This window comes from Sceloporus occidentalis, unplaced genomic scaffold, assembly GCF_023333645.1.
Source record: "Sceloporus occidentalis isolate IW3139 unplaced genomic scaffold, rSceOcc1.0.p SCAF_1, whole genome shotgun sequence".
Taxonomy (NCBI): Eukaryota; Metazoa; Chordata; class Lepidosauria; order Squamata; family Phrynosomatidae; genus Sceloporus; species Sceloporus occidentalis.
In genome coordinates, this window is record NW_028316981.1 from 219,902,832 (window position 1) to 219,921,870 (window position 19,039).

Here is a 19,039-nt window from a genome sequence, read left to right on the forward strand (position 1 = left end):
AAAAGGGAGACACAAAAGATTGCAACAAATATAGGACTATAGCATTACTATCCCATGCAAGCAAAATTATTTCAAAATTCTACAACATAGACACCAATCATATATGGAGAGAGAAATCCCAGAGGTACAAGCAGGGTTCAGGAAAGGAAGAGGCACTAGGGATCACATTACAAACATGCGATGGCTAATGGAGTGCACTAAAGAATTCCAAAAGAATATTATTAGCATATGTTGTATAGACTACAGCAAAGCCTTTGACTGCATAGATTGCAAAAAGCTGTGGAAATTAAAGAAATAGGAGTGCCACTACATTTGGTAGTCCTCATAAGGAATCTGTACTCAGGAAAAGAGGTTATGGTTATAACAGAATAGGAAGAAACAGAGTGGTTCCAAATTGGCAAAAGGGTCAGGCAAGGCTGCATTCTATCACCCTGCTTGTTCAATAAAGAAAACAAAAATCATGACCACAGAGGAAATACATAAACTCAACCCAGACAATAATGAAATTGAAATAGTTAAAGAATTACTATACCTTGGATCAAATATTGTCCAGGAAGGAGACTGCAGTCAAGAAACCAGAAGAAGAATAGGAACAGGAAGAGCAGCTATAAAGGAACTCAAAAAGATCCTAAAGTTTAAAAATATACAATTGATCAATAAAGTTAGAATCGTCTAATCCATTGTATTCCTCATCACCATGTATGGTGAACAGTGAAGAAAGCCGAGAGAAGAGAGCTGGGGAATACCATGGACAGCCAAAAAGACAAACAAATTAAACTTGAACCCTCCCTGGAAGTCATGATGATGAAACTGAGGCTGTTATACATTGGCCACTTCATGAGAAGGCACAAATCATTAGAAAAGAGAATAATGCTAGGAAAGGTAGAAGGTAATAGAGGGAAGACCACACGCCAGATGGCTAGACTCAATCTGGGCCTGAATCTATAGGACATGTGGGGGACAGGGGTCTTGGGGATGTCTCACCCATAAGGTTGCTGTGAAATAGGTCAACTTGACAGCAGTTAGCAGCAACAAAGCAGATTTGAGAATATCAGTACTACAGTATGACATTTTATTTCGGTGAGAGCCTTGCGTTATATCTCTTTTGTAATGTACAGTGCGCCCTTCCCTTACGCGGGGATCCGTTTTGGACACACACACCTGCGTACAGGAAATACCATGTATGGTGGAGCCCCATTGAAAACAATGGGGCTCATGCCCATGGTGCGACACAGTGTGTTCACCACAGGCTTACACACCATTGCCTCTTCTGGTATGCGGCTTTCAGCATATGCTAAAATCCATGTATAGCATGTCCGCATATGATGCGGGCACACTGTATTTCATTTTAAAATAGTAATGTGATAAATAAGAAATATAAATCAGAAAAACAGCATTGGGAAACTGGGAATCTTTTAAAGAATGGAGAGGCAAAAATTTAATATTATAATCTTTTCTTAATTTAGAAAATTCAGAGTATTTTATTTATTATTTATTTATTTCATTTGTATGCTGCCTTTCTCCAGGAGGGACCCAAGGCAGCATGCAGATAAAAAAACATTTTAAAAATTCAGTAAAAGTCAAAACAATTAAAATAATCTACAAACAATATATAATTACCTAAAAATATACAAAAAAGTTGCTGACATTTTGGACATGTCCACAGTACCTTAGCTTCAACAAGGACATGTACGGATAGCAATGTAAAATCCATTAGTCTCGTAGTCCTCAGACTAACATCTAGTTCACAGACTTCTCCATGTTTACTGATGCTTATTGGAGGTTTTTGTCCCCTGGGGGAAATTTCTCAAGATCTAGGGTTTTGGAAGGTTTTTAGGCCAAGAACAAATCTTATACATACTGTTTCCATCCTGTACCTGCTCATTAGAATCCAGAGACTGAATCCTTTCAGCTAGCTTTAAATAGTCCACCTCGGAAAAGCGATAGGTTTCCCTGAGCTGCCATCTACTCTCTGAGGCCATGTCCCTCACTGCTCTAAGCATGCTGTATCCTCCTTCCCAGCGACTAGATGGGCGATGGGGCACTTTCAGACTGAAATGGTTGAAATTAATTGTGATTTTAAAAAAAATCTTAGATCCGGGTTGTTTTGCTTCCATTCCTTTTACATTTGTATTTGAGTGGCCTCTTGCTATTTTTGAAAATCATTTTTTTAAGGCATCAAGAAACACAGCCTGTGTCATATTCAGTTTTAGTTTCGCTTACAGATCAGCCTTCACAATGCTATCACTCAACCTCTTTCTGTCATTAGTCTGCAACTATGTTATTAAACTGTAAACTCATTCAAAATAGGCATTAGATACAGGAATGAAAAGAGCAAAATATTGCAGTTTCTTTATTTGGATGCCACTACCTCCTGGCATTTCTATAGCACCATTTATCCATAAGTGGTTTCCATGATTTTCCCTCAAACTTAATGACTATGGTGCTCTCATACATCTTCTTGCTCAGAATTCCTGATTCCCATGTACAGCTAGGCTTGCTTCTCCCACTACCCCAGCCTTCAGCAGATGTATCAACGTACCCATGAAATGATGGCCTTTTCCTAAATCCCAGCAATAACTAGGTAGATTTGCCTTGCATGTGTGAGACAAAAGCAGTAACTTGTTAATTTTCTAGCACTGGACAATATCACATGACTGAAATTGGAAGTATAATCCAGTATCATCTTGAACGGAATCATGCGTATTCACGTTATTGCGTGAAAGGTTACCTACCACACGTGATTGGTGGCAGTCTGTATGCAATCACGCGTCAATCCACAGTTAAGTAAATTCGGTGAACTAGTCACAAACCCTGTTCCTAGGCAACTTCGCACTCAGTGCGCTGTTGTTTGATGTGATGTACATGTCTCCTTTAGTCCTGGTTCCCCCCCCCCCAATCTCGAAGGGGGGGGGTTTCCCATGAAGCCACACTGCAAATCTGCTTCAATTTTGCTTCTGCTTGTCCTTCAGCATTGCTGAGGGGGGGCTGCTGCCTGCTAATTAAGAGGCATGGACCGGGAGCTATTGGATAACCATTATATTCATGTTTTAACGTGACAAGAGTGAATATATGCTCATTTTAATGTGGATAGAGCATGTTCTTTCAACATTCTTCCCACCCGCCCTCTAACCTCTTTTGTAAAGTGTGGGGTTCGTTGGTACTTCTCTCTCACTCCAGTCATCTGGAGTCTCACTGAGCATGCGCAAGGGTGCCAATTCGCAATTAAGAACCCAGCGATGTGATGACTTACTTTGCACAGAATCTGGGTCACATTCGGGGAGGCCATTACAGCGAATTTAAGGTGTGATAAGTAATCAGGTAATTGCGTGAATTTTCAAATTGACCTCGCTAGCTTCTCTTTCGAAATTGAGAGCCTCCCGTCCCGTTTGATAAACTCCACTGACTACAGAGATTCCTGAAAATTGCAGTTCCCCGTAGCTACTCTGTACTTCACCATTACTTGGCCTCTAGCATGTTTTGTCTGCTGCTTCATGTTTCCCTAAGAGTTGTGGCTGATGCATCTTCCCCAGGTACACCCAAAGAATGTCTGAAATACCCCATAATGCATCCTGTAAACAAACAGTAGCCAAAGCATAGCACTGTGAAGAGAAACACACAGAGAGATCCCAGGGACAGGCACAGGAAGCACTCACCCACAGACATTCAGTTCTTTGGTCCTCATCCAGTGGGCTACAGCATCCAAAAACTGGCCCAAGATTCACCTCATTTTCTCTTGCTAAAATAGTGGTGTTGTCAAAAGCACTACGCAACAAGGACCACTCTCTTCCTTCATAATCTTTCCAGCTTTGCAGCCTTTGTTTGCACTAAGAACTTATCACATACAGCATTTGGCACTGCCCACTCAATGCGACCCCCTTTTCTAGTTTGATATGCACACATACACACAAACACACACAGAGAGAAAGAGATCCACCCTCACAGAAATATAAATTTAAAGCAATCTTATATTTTAAAATGCCTTTTTCTCTTGGGGTGGGGAGCATCCTTATTCAGAATACACTTAATTAATTGCTGGGGGATGAAAGCCAGCAGTTAGAATAGTGATTAAGGGATGCAGTGGCTCAGTGGTTAAGACGCCAATTCTGACAATCGGAAGATCAGAAGGTTGGCAGTTTGAGGCCCAAGTGCTTCATGATGGGGTGAGCCCCCATCACTATTCCCAGCTTCTGCCAACCTAGCAGTGTGGAAGCATGCAAAATGCAAGTAGATAAATAGGAATCACTTCTCAATGGGAAGGTAACAGCGTTTGGTGCAGTCATGCTGGCCACATGACCAGTAGAGCAGTCCTCGGACAATGCTGGATCTTCAGCTTAGTAAAGGAGATGAACACCACCCCCTACAGTCGGGTACAACTGGACATTCATGTCAAGAGACTACCTTTACCTAAAGTAGTGATTAATCAAATTTGCTCAGCCAAGATCAGGAAGAACAATGAACTAAATGTTGTTTTAACTATGGAGTTTCTCACATGGAAGGCAAAGCGCCCAGATCCTATGGATAAACAGGGTTTAAATCCCATGAATATCCCGCAAGAGCAAGATTGTTTTCAGACATATCGGGGCACTTTGGCATTAACCCATGCAGAAAGCTGCAAAATCCTGCCACTTTTTAACTTCTGGATTTTTAACTTCACTTTTTAACTTCGGGATTTTTGCCAAAATCATGCGCCATCATCTGAAAACAATCCTGCTCTTGCGGGATAGTCACAGATTTAAAGTCCGTTTATTTGTGGGATTTGGGTGCTTCCCTCCCATGTGATAAACTCCTCTGATACCTATTTCTACTTTCATTTTCAGGTGAGTGTGTGTGAAAGAGAAAAAGAGCATTGGTAACTGGACTATTCTGCTGAGAAGGAGATGGTGTGGGAGCAATGGGCTAGGTTTTGCCTTCTCAGCTTCTCTGACAAGCCCCTATTGGGGCTGGGAGTGGTCATTTGCCAATGGATTTTTTTCCATGGAGAAAAAAGATCTTTAAAATTTCTCAAATTGAATTGAGGTTTTCTTGGCTTCTCTTTCACTTTGATCATAAAGGGCAGCTAAGCCACACTCACTGACCACCCAAAACCAGCATTAGAGCAGAATTAACCTTTTGCACTGGAAATCCTAGCAGAACAATAGCAAGAAAGGAGGTAATTAACAGACTTGTTTGCATCAATAAAAAGAAATGCTTTCCAAGCTGTCTCCCATGAGAGGACACGACAGAAACATCACTGAAGGTACTATTAAGTTTCTCTAGTTGCAATTTACCTGCTGTGATGTCCTATCTCTGTCCTAACTCAATAACCAGACTTCTTGGATGAACCAGAAAGAGTTTATTAAAGTTGATCAGCACAGGAAAGCACTCCTTGCTGAGACTGAGGAGCTACAGGCAGTTTTGATATTATCACCACCCCTTCACACATTTCATTCCCAAACCAGTCAGCCTTGGGTGTCTGTCTCCACCACCTCCTCCACATTCCCCATGGTGTTGCTATACTAACACCTGCCTTAACAGCACATTCTACACACACCAACCACATCTATACACTAGCATCACTATGGCAGAAGGACCCAAATAGGGAACTCTGACACCTGCCTTGTGTGCAAAGGCTCCTATTCTGTAAAAACAACAGCAGATTAACAAGTTTTATCTGGCATAAGCTTTCACCCCTTTTCATTAGATGCACCTGATCAAGTGGACTGAAATATATCTACTGTATATACTCATGTATAAGTCTAGAAATTTTAGTCATGAAATTGGCCCCAAAAAACTTAGTTGACTTATCCATGGGTCAATGTTAAGTACGGTACTTTAACACTTATTTTAAAAGGAAACATCCCCTGGTGAAAGGCAAGCATGTAATCTGTCCTGGAAGCACCAATCCTTCTCTGATTTCTTATCCATCCAGCCTTTATTGTGACCCCAAAGTTATGACTGCTGGAATTTTCTAAGTCCTTTGGCATCACTTTCCTTTGCTTCATTTGTTAGATTCTTTGTTACATGCCCCTAAATTTTTAACCTTCAACTTATCCATGGGCTATACCAAAATCCATAATTTTGGCCCGGAAAACCTGCCCTTGATTCTTATATGAGGTTGACTTATAGTCGAGTAAATATGGTGAGTATATGCTAATTTTTTTAAGTCTTTAAGATGCCACAAGACTCTTCACATTTATTTCACTACCATCTTCAAATAAATCCTGGGCTGCATCTACACTGCAGAAATTATCCAGATTTAACTCAGTGCTGTGGAATTCTGGGATTTGCAGTTGTTTTTGGCACCAGAGCTCTCTGACAGAGAAAGCTACATGGCTCACAAAACTACAATTCTGAGAATTAGTGGTTTGAAAGTGATGAACGTGGTGTCAAACTGGATTATTTCTGCAGTGTGGATGTAGCCCTGACTGCTAATCAAACTCAGACACTCAATTAGAAGACCCAACAAAGTATGAATAGTATGCAGTTCTAAGGGATCAGATTCTCATTCGTCTTACAGGCACATTACATATTTATATTAAGCATATAATTTGGCATTGCATGTTGTTGTTTTAAAAAAGCTTTAAATACCAGGGAAAGGATGTTCATGCATGAGATCACATTAATGGGGTGGGTATTTGAAAAACAACAACTCTTTATTCCAATCCCCTGGGGTTAATTAAAACACACCTGCCCCCAAAGTTGCTATTTGTGTCAGAAAGTAGGAAAGAAACTACCATGAAAGCTTACAACCCAAAATGAATAGCTTTGGAGGACAGAGGAAAATCTACCCACCCTTCAGATTGCAGGTAAAATGGAGGGCCCAGTCTCAACTGGGGATGCTTTTTAAGATTTTTAAATAATTATTTTTAAAAACTACCCTTTCAACAAAACATGTACTTTGAACTCTGTGCTTCAGCTGATGTAGAGAAGGGCAAAAAATGGAGAAAATTCTTGTTCACTATTCTGAAGAAGACATGTTTTGATGGTTGTACAACCTTGCATATACATATTTGAATAAATATTCTTCAGTCTCTGCAGAGACATAATCTGAAATGCACACAGAGAGAAAAGGCTAGTGTTGTGGCAACTGCATTCAGAGATAATCAGTTTAATTTCAGTTTCATGGGCTCCATAATAATTCATGCAAATTAATCTCAAATTCAAACAGTAGAAATGTTACTCTGGAAGGAAATTAAAATTCAAAGTTTTAATACCATGACTTCTATCCACTGTAACCTGAGCTAAAGTCCCCTGTCACCTCTTGTTTTCTTGAAATGTAATTAAGCCCTAGTTTCTGGAGATGAAATAGTCTATGCCACAGCTAAGTGTGGGGATGCTTAAATATGTACACAGGTAAATGGAAAGAGGTGTCCAAATGCATGCATACGTGAGAGATAGGCTTTGAAAGTGCTCTTGATGAAAGCATATTTTTCAATATTACTTCTGTTTTTCAATAGTAAATTTTGGATTTGTTACTTTATATCTAACTTATGGAAGTGTCACTCTTCTGGGTCGTACAAAGTGACCTGAAAATTGCAATCCAAGAAATGGTGGTGGTGATGAATGACGATGATGGTAAAAACAACAAGAACAACAACATTTATTTATAACATCCTCTCCACCAAAGGGCGGAACATCAAGCATAAGTAATCAGAAATGAACAATAAAATACAACATTGTAAAATGCTAAAATAGTAAAATAATACGCTAATATACTAAAAGAAATGCCCTGTCACTACCCATGTCAGTGACCTTAGTCACACACTTTTAGGAAATACTTCTGTATCCACATAAAAAGCTTTACGTAACGAGCTCCATAGCAAAAGGAAGAAGAAAGAATGGGTAAAGCCACTGCACAGAGAAGATGAACAAATACTAACAGTGGACAGAGAAAAGGCAGAACTACTCAACACCTTCTTTGCCTCAGTCTTCTCACAAAAGGAAGAGGGTGCTGAACCTGAGAAAAATGAGGACATAATAGGGGAAATGCAGTACAGAATAAATAAAGAGGTAGTACAGGAATATCTGGGTAATTTAAATAAATTTATGGCCTATTACAGACTGCCAAAATAAAGCTGCTTCAGGTCTCTTTGGAGGTATGCTATTTAAATGATGCGTGGGTCCTAAGTCCGGAGGTCGCGCCAAAGCCACACTCCATTCCTAAGCACTGGAGTGCAGCTTTGGTGCAGCTTCTGGATTCTTAAGATGCATGCATCATTTAAATAGCATACCGCTCCAAAGAGACCCGAAGCAGCTTTATTTTGGCAGTCTGTAACAGGCCTAAGTCTCTGGGATGAGATGAACTACATCCATGGGTATTAAAAGAGCTAGCAAATGTAATCTCAGAGTCATTAGAGAATTCCTGGAGAACAGGAGAAGTCTCAACAGACTGGAGGAAGGCAAACATTGTCCCCATCTTCAAAAAGGAGAGGATAAAAGAGAACCCGAACAATTACTGTTAGGTTAGTCTGACATCAATACCAGGAAGGATTCTAGAGCAGATCATTAAACAGAGAGTCGGTGAACATTTAGAAGGGAATACCATAATCACAAAAAGTCAACATGGGTTTCAGAGAAACAAGTCATGCCAGATTAAAATTACCAATTTGGTAGATGAAGGGAACGCTGTAGACAAAGCATATCTTGATTTCAGTAAGGCCTTTGGCAAGGCTCCCCATGAAATTCTTGCAAATAAGCTAGTAAAAGGTGGCCTAGACAATAGCAGTTAGAAGGATTTGTAATTGGTTGATCAGCTGAATGCAAAGGATGTTTAGCAATGGCTTCTCTTCATCCTGGAGAGAAGTATCCAGTGGGGTGCCACAGAGTTCTGTCCTGGGCTCAGTTTGCTATTCAACATCAAATGGATTTAGGAATCCTAGTAAAACACAAGGTGAGCATTGGTCAACTGTGTGATGCTACAGCTGAAAAAGGCAGTTTTTTCCTAGGCTTCATCAATAGAAGTTTAAATGGAGGGAAGTAATAGTGCCATTCTGTTCTGCTTTGTTCAGGCCTCATTTGGAATAATACTTGTCCATTTTTGGGCACCACAATTAAAAAAGGATGTTGACAATCTGGTGCATATCCAGAGGAGGGCAACCAGAATGGTGAAGGATCTGAAAACTTCTTTAGAGAGACTTCTTTATGAAGAGAGACTTAGGGAGTTGGGTATATTTAGCCTGGAGTAGAAAAGGTTAAAAGGTGATATGATAGTCCTGTTTAAATATTTGATGTCATACTGAGGTTGGAATAAGCTTGTTTTCTGCTGCTCCAGAGAGTTGGAACAATGAGTTCAAACTACAGGAAAAGAGATTCCACCTCAACATGAGAAAGAACTTCCACTTCAACAGTGAAAATCTCCGCTGCCTCGGAGTGTGGTGGAGTCTACTTCTTTGGAGGTTTTTAAACAGAGGCTGGATGGCCATCTGTCACACAGAGTGCTTGGATTGTGTGTTCCTGCATAGCAGAACAGGGTCGAACTGGATGGCTCTTGAGGTCTCTTCCAGCTCTATGGTTCTATTATTCTAAGTAGGAGTAAATCCCTAATTTATTTCCATATCGCAAACTAAAATTTCCCATGTCACCTGATATAAGCCAGGAAGGTAATATGAGCAGCAGGTTATTTTCAGTAGTGGTATAGTTTCTTAAAGACAAACAAGTGGGTCCTTGAACAGATCAATATACTTGTTTTTATAAAGGTAATAGTGTCTTTTCTAACAGTATCTTTGTTTTTGTACCACCATTACAGTAACCAAACTTCTGTTACCCCTATCTCTTTTCGTGCTTCTGATCATACGAGTTAGTGTGTAAGAATGGAGAGCACAACTGGCACTGTTGGTTTTCTTTATCTTTGCAACCGTCAGCTTTCAGGTTGCACACTGAGTTAGCTACTTACACATCTGAGGATTGTCCCTGTAAAAAGAAAAAGAATGCAAATGTGTATGGAGAGCAACTCAGTATAGCATACTTCTCAGACATTCTCAGTCCTTACAAAGTGCTTTCCAAGGGCATATCCTGTTTTGGGGGAAACTCCTGTTGTCAGATTCACTCAGTCCTGCCATTTTATGATTTTTAATTGTTAATTTTGTGGTTTATGATTTCAAAGCAATCTTTCTTACTCTATCTACTGTCAATAAATTAGGGATGTACATTTTCATTTATTTAATTCTCAAATGCATGAATGAATAATTTCAAAGGATTACTCCTCACTGAATGAGATTATGAGTTGTGTGCATTTATGATGACTTTTCACATTTGGGGACCTCCTGCCAAAAATAGTATTATTTGCGCAAATGAAATTTATGCAAAAAATCCTGATCTGTGAAAAACTTGGCAGTTATTGATAATTTCTAAATGGCTCTCTCAATGGGTAAAGATGTCCTGTCTTATCAAGGATGGGGAAAATGACTATTGTTATTTACATCTTTGCTATAAATATTAAAAAAATGAACGGAAAAGAACTAAAGAGTAATCTTTATTGAGACTGTAGCACCAGAACTAAAATCGGGAAGAAATCATGATTAACATGTTATTGTTGTTATTGGTTGTTGTCTTGTCTTCAAGCCATGTCTGACTTACAGCAACCCTAAGGCAAACCTATCACAGCCTTTTCTTGGCAAGATTTGTTCAGAGGGGTTTTGCCTTAGCCTTCCTCTGAGGCTGAGAGAATGTGACTTGCCCAAGATCACCCAATTGGTTTCCATGCCTGATCAGGAATCCAAACCCTGGTCTCCAGAGTTATAGTCTTACGCTTAAACTGCTACACCATCCTGGCTCTCATTAACATGTGCTGAATATTCAATGTGCCATTTTGTATTGGTCACTCATTATATTTGCTTGGCCTTTCCTTTTGTTTCCAGTGTGAGAAGCATTAAGGCATGTGGAGCGTCTCCCTTCGGTTTGCACCTGGAGCAGTTAGTGGGGGGGGTTTCCTGGCACTCATTTTCCTTTTCCTCATCAGTGGCATCTGTGTTTTGCAGGCATTTAACTTGCTTATTAAATTAATTAGCTGGTTGTTTTTAATCAGGGTCGTTGAAATTGTTGTTGGTCTGAATGGGTTTTTTAAAATCACATTGGCCTGATTGACCCTTTTTTTTGTTCTTCTTTTTCTTTTGCTTTTCCCTCTGTCTTTCTACTGGGCTGCTCCAGGAGCCATGGCTAACCATCTTATAACCAATGCTCTTCTTCGTCCTCATGGCACTAACAACCCTTATAACACATTGCTCGGGGAATCGGCCGTCTATAACAACCCTTCTGTCAGCATGTACAACACACCAGGTGTGACGGAGTTTCTCTCATTTTTCTAGTGAGAATCCCATTTTATTTGGCTTTTATAGGCACAATTTTTTCTTTTTATTCTCCCCCACCCCATTTTTTTCTGAGCACAAATAATTATTTCCTCACTCATTTCAGAACACTTTTACATTTTCTCAGGCTTTTCTTCAAAGGATCTAAATTAATTTTTAATTATGCCCATTAATCAAATCTATTTAGATGTGTGGTGCTTCATTTTAGTATTTTTTCATGTTGTTTTCCCCCCCTCCCCAGTATATGTTTTGTCACTTGTATCCATTTATCCTTCATATATTTCTTTGTCAAATCATTCATTTAAGAAACAGGAATGCTGTTCAAGGTAAGTAATATTGAAAAAGCTTGTTAACTCAAATACTCTTGATTTTTAACATTCAGAGTAAGGTTAGTTTAGTGAAGAATATGTCCCTGTTGTCTCCCCAAACTCCCAAATTTTAATGAAGTATGGCTAGCAATTCAGCTGGTGTCATTGGGTTTAAATGTCACTTAAATTAATAGGGCTTAAATTAATTATAAAATACTGATTTCTGTGAGAAAGGTATAGCTGCCTTTAGTTGGATAGGAACCTAGAGAGAGGAGCCACATTACACAATATAAACCGAATGGAGTTATTTATCCCATAAACTTGTAGAACAATGCAAAGAACTTATTGGCGTTTCCCCTCAACGTTTTATGCCTACTGTGGAAATCTCCTTTCTCAAATATATTAGAGTATACAAATAATACCTTCTCTGGACTGTGTGGTCTTCTGCTATGAAATGCTGAATGGGTTCATTAGTCTTTCAAGCTAAGAGACAAAAACATGTTAATCTGACTTTATTTTTCCTGCAAACATTTAATGTCTTGCAATACATGTTATGCTTTGCTCTATATTCAGTCCCATGAAAAGGCGGCTATAGAACATAAACTGCTGTGGCACATATCCATTATAAATCATGGAAGGTTTTTTTTTTCATAATGTAAATAATTAATCATGTCTGTACTTACCCTTAATTATTTTTAAAAAGGTTGCCATACCAGACACTAATAGTGAGAATTATACTTTACATTTCCCATAATCCTAAAGCCTATGAATACTCAGTTCTCTTAAAAAAAGTTAGTTTGTGTTGCACATATTCTGTGGTGCTTATGACAAGATATTGCAATTATATATTTATGGCCTGTCATATGGATCAGATCCAGACTAAGATTGTTGCCTTTGGTTCTCACTGAAATAAATGAGATTTAAATAATGAATAACTTGATTTCGGCTAACAGCACAATCCTATACTATTTACTCAGAAATCCTACAGACTTCTTTACAGACTAGCATGTATAGTGTAAGTGGACATGTCATGTTGGTTCAGTTTTGTTAAAATGTGTTTGTTTGCACCATGGCTTCTTCTCTCCTAACACTGACTGGCACCTTATCCATTGATTGGGCAAACATGGTCTGTGTTTTTTATTGAGACCCAAACTGCAAACAAAAATGCCACATAGTCCCTGGAAATGAAATGAGTGGCATTATAGTTTTCATCCAGTCACTGATGAGGACAGTAAAGATTGTAAAGGACTTAAATAAATCAACTGTTTATTTCACTCACATTGTTTCAGATGCGCATATGCCATAGATAAATCCAGATTGTGGAGTAAATCCGTCTATAAAGTAAATAGGTATTGTATGAATGTACACAAGTCAGCATGGATTTCTCTGGCTATTGCAGCTGAGTTTATAAAGAGGAGAATCAGGTATTTTTCATAATGGATTTTGCCAACAGATTATCATGAGAGATCAGAAGTGAGATCATAAAGTGTAATGATAATGGTGCGCTTACTGTATGATATTCCTACAACAATTATTTCTGGCTTTGCAGCCATAGAAAACCTGAATTGTTTTCAAAATCGGCAAAGTAATGTATGTACTAGCTGTTTCAGTTCATTCAAGATGTAATCCATGGTGATTTTCAGTGTGAACAGATTAAACCAAGGTGAGCGACACAGAAATTATATGCAGCTCCCCTAATAGTTGTTTGTTGATTAGGCATCTAAAATTTGTCATGTTGACAAAATCTAGCAGTGTTCTTCCTCTACTTTATCTATAAACAAGGTGTGCCTTCCCTGCCCATCTTGTTGACAAGCAGATACATGCTCTGGAAACCTTCCAGAAATATGAACTGCATTGACATGTAGCATGGACTTTGTTTAAAGGCCAAATGGCACTTATGAAATAAAGGCTCTGCTTTTTGCTCTTTAGTGCCACTAAATTTTGATGGTAAAATCAGTACGTGAACCACCATAAGAATCTGGCCACAAGACCCACAAAAGGCACTACATGAAGAAGCATGTAAATTAAGAAGTCTTCTCCATGACTAGATGTTGATGTAATTAATCCGTTGCCTTCTTGGGATACAAGTGGGTTTGAAAAGGATAGCATGAATTTCAATGGAGCATGGAAAATACATGAGAGAAACCAAATGCTGATAATCCAACAGCTCATCTCCCAGAACTGCATGGATGTTCCCTCCTAATGAAGACCTGCAAACCCAAATAGAATAGTTTTTTGTCGGTTTTTCGGGCTATGTAGCCATGTTCTAGCAAAGTTTCTTCCTGACGTTTTGCCAGCATCTGTGGCTGGCATCTTCAGAGAAAGATGCCAGCCACAGATGCTGGCGAAACATCAGGAAGAAACTCTGCTAGAACATGGCCACATAGCCTGAAAACCTCACAAAAAACTGTGGATGCCAGCCATGAAAGCCTTCGACTCCAAATAGAATAATTCTTCTTCTTTCTCTCCGTCCCGTGTGCCCTCTTTGTTTGTTGCATCCCCACATTTGTCTTCCCTTACCACACTGCCTTATCTTTTAGCTTGCTTGGGACTTAAGCATCAAAAATAAAACAGGAAAAAGGGCTGCTTGGGCTCTGAGGTCCTCAGGAGAGGCCCTTCTCTCAATTCCACCACCATCACACCCACCTTTGGTGGGGACGCGAGAGAAGAGAGCCTTATCGATGGCTGCACCATAGGCACTACAACTCTCTTCCTGGGGAGGCCTAAATGGCCTCCTCCTTATTGCCCTTCCATTGCCAGGCTAAAGCCTTTTTATGCAGAGGCTTTTAAACCAAATGCTTTTTAAAGAACAGGCTCGGGGTGCTGTACAGTTTTAACTGTACTATTTTTATGTGCTTTTATCTTTTTAAATTTCATTTTATTCTTTCAATGTATGATTCTATTTTAATGCTCACTTTTTGTATGTTTTTAATTCAATTGTTCTTTTCAATTGTGAGCCACTCTGAGTCCCTATTTTGAGGAAAAGCAGGGGATTGGACTGGATGGCCCTTGCAGTCTCTTCCAACTCTATGATTCTATGATGGTGATAATGGCCTGTTACAGACTGCCAAAATAAAGCTGCTTCGGGTCTCTTTGGAGGTATGCTATTTAAATGATGCATGGGTCCTAAGAGGCCGGAGGTCGCGCCAAAGCCACACTCCATTCCTAAGCACTGGAATGCAGCTTTGGTGCAGCTTCCGGATTCTTAGGATGCATGCATCATTTAAACAGCATACCTCCAAAGAGACCCGAAGCAGCTTTATTTTGGCAGTCTGTAACAGGCCATGATGATGTCAAATTGACATCTTACAGCAAAACCTGCCCTTACAAAAAAAGATTATTAATTTCCAAAAAAAGATTATTAATTTCTGCATCCTGTGATTAGTCTACAGTCCTTACTTTCAGATGATCTGACTATTATAGATACAGTTGGCGCACTATATCCACAGATTCTGCATCATGGATTCAACGATCTGTGGTTTAAAAATATTCTAGAAAGCAAACCTTGATTTTGTCATTTTCTATAAGGGACACGATTTTACCACAATTGTGTATATAATGAAGCTTGAGCATCCACAAATTTTTGTATCCATGAGGGGTCCTGGGACAGAAACAAACCCCAGCGGATACAAGCAACCATCGTATAACCTTTAATATGTCACCAGACCTCAACTGATTAACAAAAGAATTGGCAGTTTAAAAGATCCTCCCCTTGATAAGGTATTTTTTAATGCTATGATAACTATTTTTAAAAACTTAAATAATATCTTTCTTCAAAGCTGTTCCAGATAAATACTTCATTCTAATTGCTTTCGTCTAGAATAAGTTCAAGACCATTGAGGTGCTTTTTGCTCTTATGCATTCTTCAGGTTTTCTTGAGCAAGGGCTAAAGCATCTCTGACAGTGTTCTGTGTTTCTCTATAAAGTCTTAAATGTAAGGAAGAAATACCTCCCCTCCACTGCTCTGGCTCATAACCTCATGGCCATTGAAGATTCCAGAGGTTGGGTACTTTAAACTGAGATGCCATACCTCTGGATAAGCTGTGAGCATAGGGTATATCTGCTGCAAAACCAGATACAGTACTAGTCATTATAATGTTAATTCACAAATTTTTGTATCTTAATTTCTAAAGCACCATATAATTATCCACCAGGCCATTTATCTGATGGTGTTAAGAGGTGATATAACTATGGACGTTTCAAATATGTTCTGTGGTCCTGACCGGGAAATTCCTGTTGGAATTGCCAAAGGTTTCCAAGGGCCAACTTCAGGGTCAGGCAAAAATGTCAACCAGGCACTGCACTGGGTTGCCAAGTTAATATATGTTAGCAGGTACTGTTTCCCTCGATTTGTCTTCTTGAGGAAGGCACTGAGAATACACACAGCTACATGATGGCATAGAATTTCTGCTATGAGGAGAGGTTGGAAGCTTGCTAGGGATGGAAATAAGATTCAAGCACTCAGAGTGAAAAAATGAGAAAGGGGCATTTCTAGTGTCCAAAAACAACCATAAGGAGAATCGTCCCCAAGGCCCTTTTGTGTTTTTCCTCCAGACCTCAGATAGACCTGAGCACTATAAAGACTCACTTCTCCCCTTCCTCAAAGCTGAAGGCTACATTCTGATAGCCAGTGTGCGATGACAACGCTTGAATCGTAACCATCATGAATGAAGTATCAGATCGCACCCTTGCCCAACTTCCACCCACCCTCCTGATGTCAAATGGGGGCAAGTACCAAGAGGGGATAGTTTTTTGTGGGTTTTTCAGGTTATGTGTTTTTCAGATGAGTTTATTCCTGACGTTTCACCTACATATCTGGGCTCGCATCTTCAGAGAATGCTGACATGGAAGCGTGTGTGTGTGTATACTGTGTGACTCTAGGTTGGGAGGAGGGATTAATCTGTGTATTGTTCTGTTATTGAATGGCAAGGCTTCAGGTTGGGAGGATATGCAAGGAGGATTTGTGTCTGCTTAATTAGTGGTTCATTGTCTGCTGATTCTGGGTGGTTTTTCATTTGCATTTTGCTGGGTCTTAATTTTGGTGTTTTTCAGGACTGGTAGCCACACTTTATTTACTTTAAGGGTTTCTTCTTTCCTGTTGAAGCTGTCCAGGTGTTTGTGGATTTCAATGGCATCTATGTGCATTCTGACCTGATAGTTGTTGGCATGAGCCAGAATTTCAGTGTTTTCAAACAGCATTTTATGCCCAGGATGTTCTGCTACCGCTAATTTTTCTGGCTGACCCAGTCTGCAGTGTCTGTCATGTTCCTTGATTCTTGTCTGAACACTGTATTTGGTGGTCCCTATGTAGACATGTCCGCAGCTGCATGGTATGCGGTAAACTGATAGCCTATAGGGCTGGAGGGCGAGGTATAAATAACATAATAAAATAAAAATAAATAAAAGAAACTCCTGCGGCCGCAAGAGGGTCCCTCCTGTCCTTCGCTGAGCGACGCATTTGCTGGATTTTCTTGGTCGGTTTATAGATCATCTGGAGGTTGTTTTTCCTCACCAGTTTACCTATTCTATCTGTGACTCCTTTGATGTATGGTAAAAAAATACCTTCCCTTTGAGTGGTTGTTTGTCTTCACTCCTCTGGGTTTTTTCTGGGTCTGGTAGCCATTCTGATGTTATGTTATGAGCTGGGGTACCATTAGCCTGTAGAGTCCAGTCCAGGTGCTGCAATTCATCTTCCAAGAAGTGGGGTTCACAGATTCGTTTTGCCTGCTACCAATGCTTTTATTTCTTGGAATGTAGAGTCACAAGGAAAATGTATAATGTGGGTTTTAATAGTAACCAGGCATAAAAGAGTTACTGTGAGCCATGATGATTAGGCATTTAAACAGGAAGTGACATCAAAAAGATAGTCAACAAATGCTATAAAGTACTGTAGAATGCCATCAGTCTGAAAAGTCACTCAGGAGGGTGGCTGGATTCTTTGTGACACCAGAGGGAGAGGTGTTTCTCCAGCTCACAAGCTGCTGACTACAGTCACGAAGGTGGAAAATCTGGTGCCAAACGTTGACGTGTTGCCTCACGTGCTGCGCAACATCAAAAGCGTTTTAACAAGGGTTATGGGCCCAGTGTGCGCCTCAGGATCTGCCTGTGCATCTGAGTGAGTAGCTGTTTTGTGAGCAGTTACCCAGAAGAGTAACTAAAACTGTCTGAGGGCCGGAAGGCAAAGAGTTAAGGAGCTGAACTGCCAGCCATTATCTTATATTCAGCACATAGTGAGAGCTGTGGAAGGCTGTCAAGGCCGAGCATTTGTTTGTTTTGTTGCCGGCATAGATTTTGTGAAGTTTCCAAAGTTAAATAACTCCAATTACAGCCAATGGGCTGTCTATGCCGAGGCAGTCCTAAAAAGAGAAGGATTCTGGGATGTAATTGAAGCAGGTTTAACTGTCAAAAATGCTGAAGAAGATAGAAGAGCCAGAGCTACGTTATGTCTCACTCTGGAGCCCAGTCCGTTAGAGCATTTAAGGGATAAGGTATCTGCCAAGGAGGTTTGGAATGCACTGAGAGAAGTGCATCAATCTGACTCTGCGCTGTCGAAAATGCTCTGGAGCCAAGATACTGTACGCTTGCAAGATGCCAAAGGGGCAGTCTCCAGAAGAGCATCTGTCCACCATGCGACACCTGTTCCTCTTACTAGGCAGCTTACCCAGTAAATTTGATCATATACTGTACAGCTTACAGGGGATTCCAACGAGCGAGCTCTCAATGGACTAGGTGCTGACATGTGTCTTGGAGGAATGCCAAAGATGTTGTTTTGAGAAAGGCATTCAAAGACAGCAACATGCCAAACCAAGGTCACCAAACACATCATCAGAGGCAGTTCAAAAAGCTGAGAATGCAGCTGTTTGCAAAGCCAGGAGATGCTACAGTTGCGGGCAGCCAGGTCATCTCAAGAAGAACTACAAGAATCCACCTGCTGCCAGAAAGAAGGACAACACAGGTCTCCTGGGAACAGGAAGGGAGTTGTATCGGCAGTGAAGAACCGTGACTGTCAAGCCCATCTCACCACTAAAGCCAGATACATTTGGCTTGTTGACAGTGGAGGAACCCATCATTTAGTTAACAGGAAGTCTTTGCTGAAGAACTGCAAGCCCTCATGTGTAGACTCTGTGGGTTTGGCTGATGGGGGTTCAAGCCAAATAAGTGACATGGGGATTGTGTATTTTCCTGGGTTTGCTAAAGACTTTGAGAATGTGTTGTGTGTTCCCCATGACAAAATTGTCTGGTCAGTGTGTCCTCACAGACTACAGATGGATATGCCCTACATTTTAAGGGGTGTGACTGTGTCATTACTAAAGGGGGGCAGGTTTGTGCAAAAACATACAAGCACAACAAATTATATTTCTTAGATGACCATGCAGAGTGTGCTACAGTAAGCAATGTGCCTTTGCACTCAAATTGTGCACACTATTTTCATAAGGTGCTGGGACA

The 19,039-nt window shown here is 40.2% G+C and overlaps 1 protein-coding gene across 26 annotated transcripts in view; it reads left to right on the forward strand.

Moving 5' to 3' along the window:
* The window catches only part of ADGRL3 (adhesion G protein-coupled receptor L3), a 495,567-nt gene that overhangs the window by 457,497 nt on the left and 19,031 nt on the right, over positions 1-19,039 (forward strand). For 16 of the 26 annotated variants that reach the window (XM_089489004.1, XM_089489005.1, XM_089489003.1 and 13 more), the window contains one exon: positions 11,128-11,256. The exons of the other annotated variants lie outside the window; for them this stretch is intronic. In XM_089489004.1, coding sequence (XP_089345130.1) covers positions 11,128-11,256 — 129 coding nt within the window. The remainder of the gene's footprint in view (positions 1-11,127; positions 11,257-19,039) is intronic. 26 annotated transcript variants of the gene reach the window in all.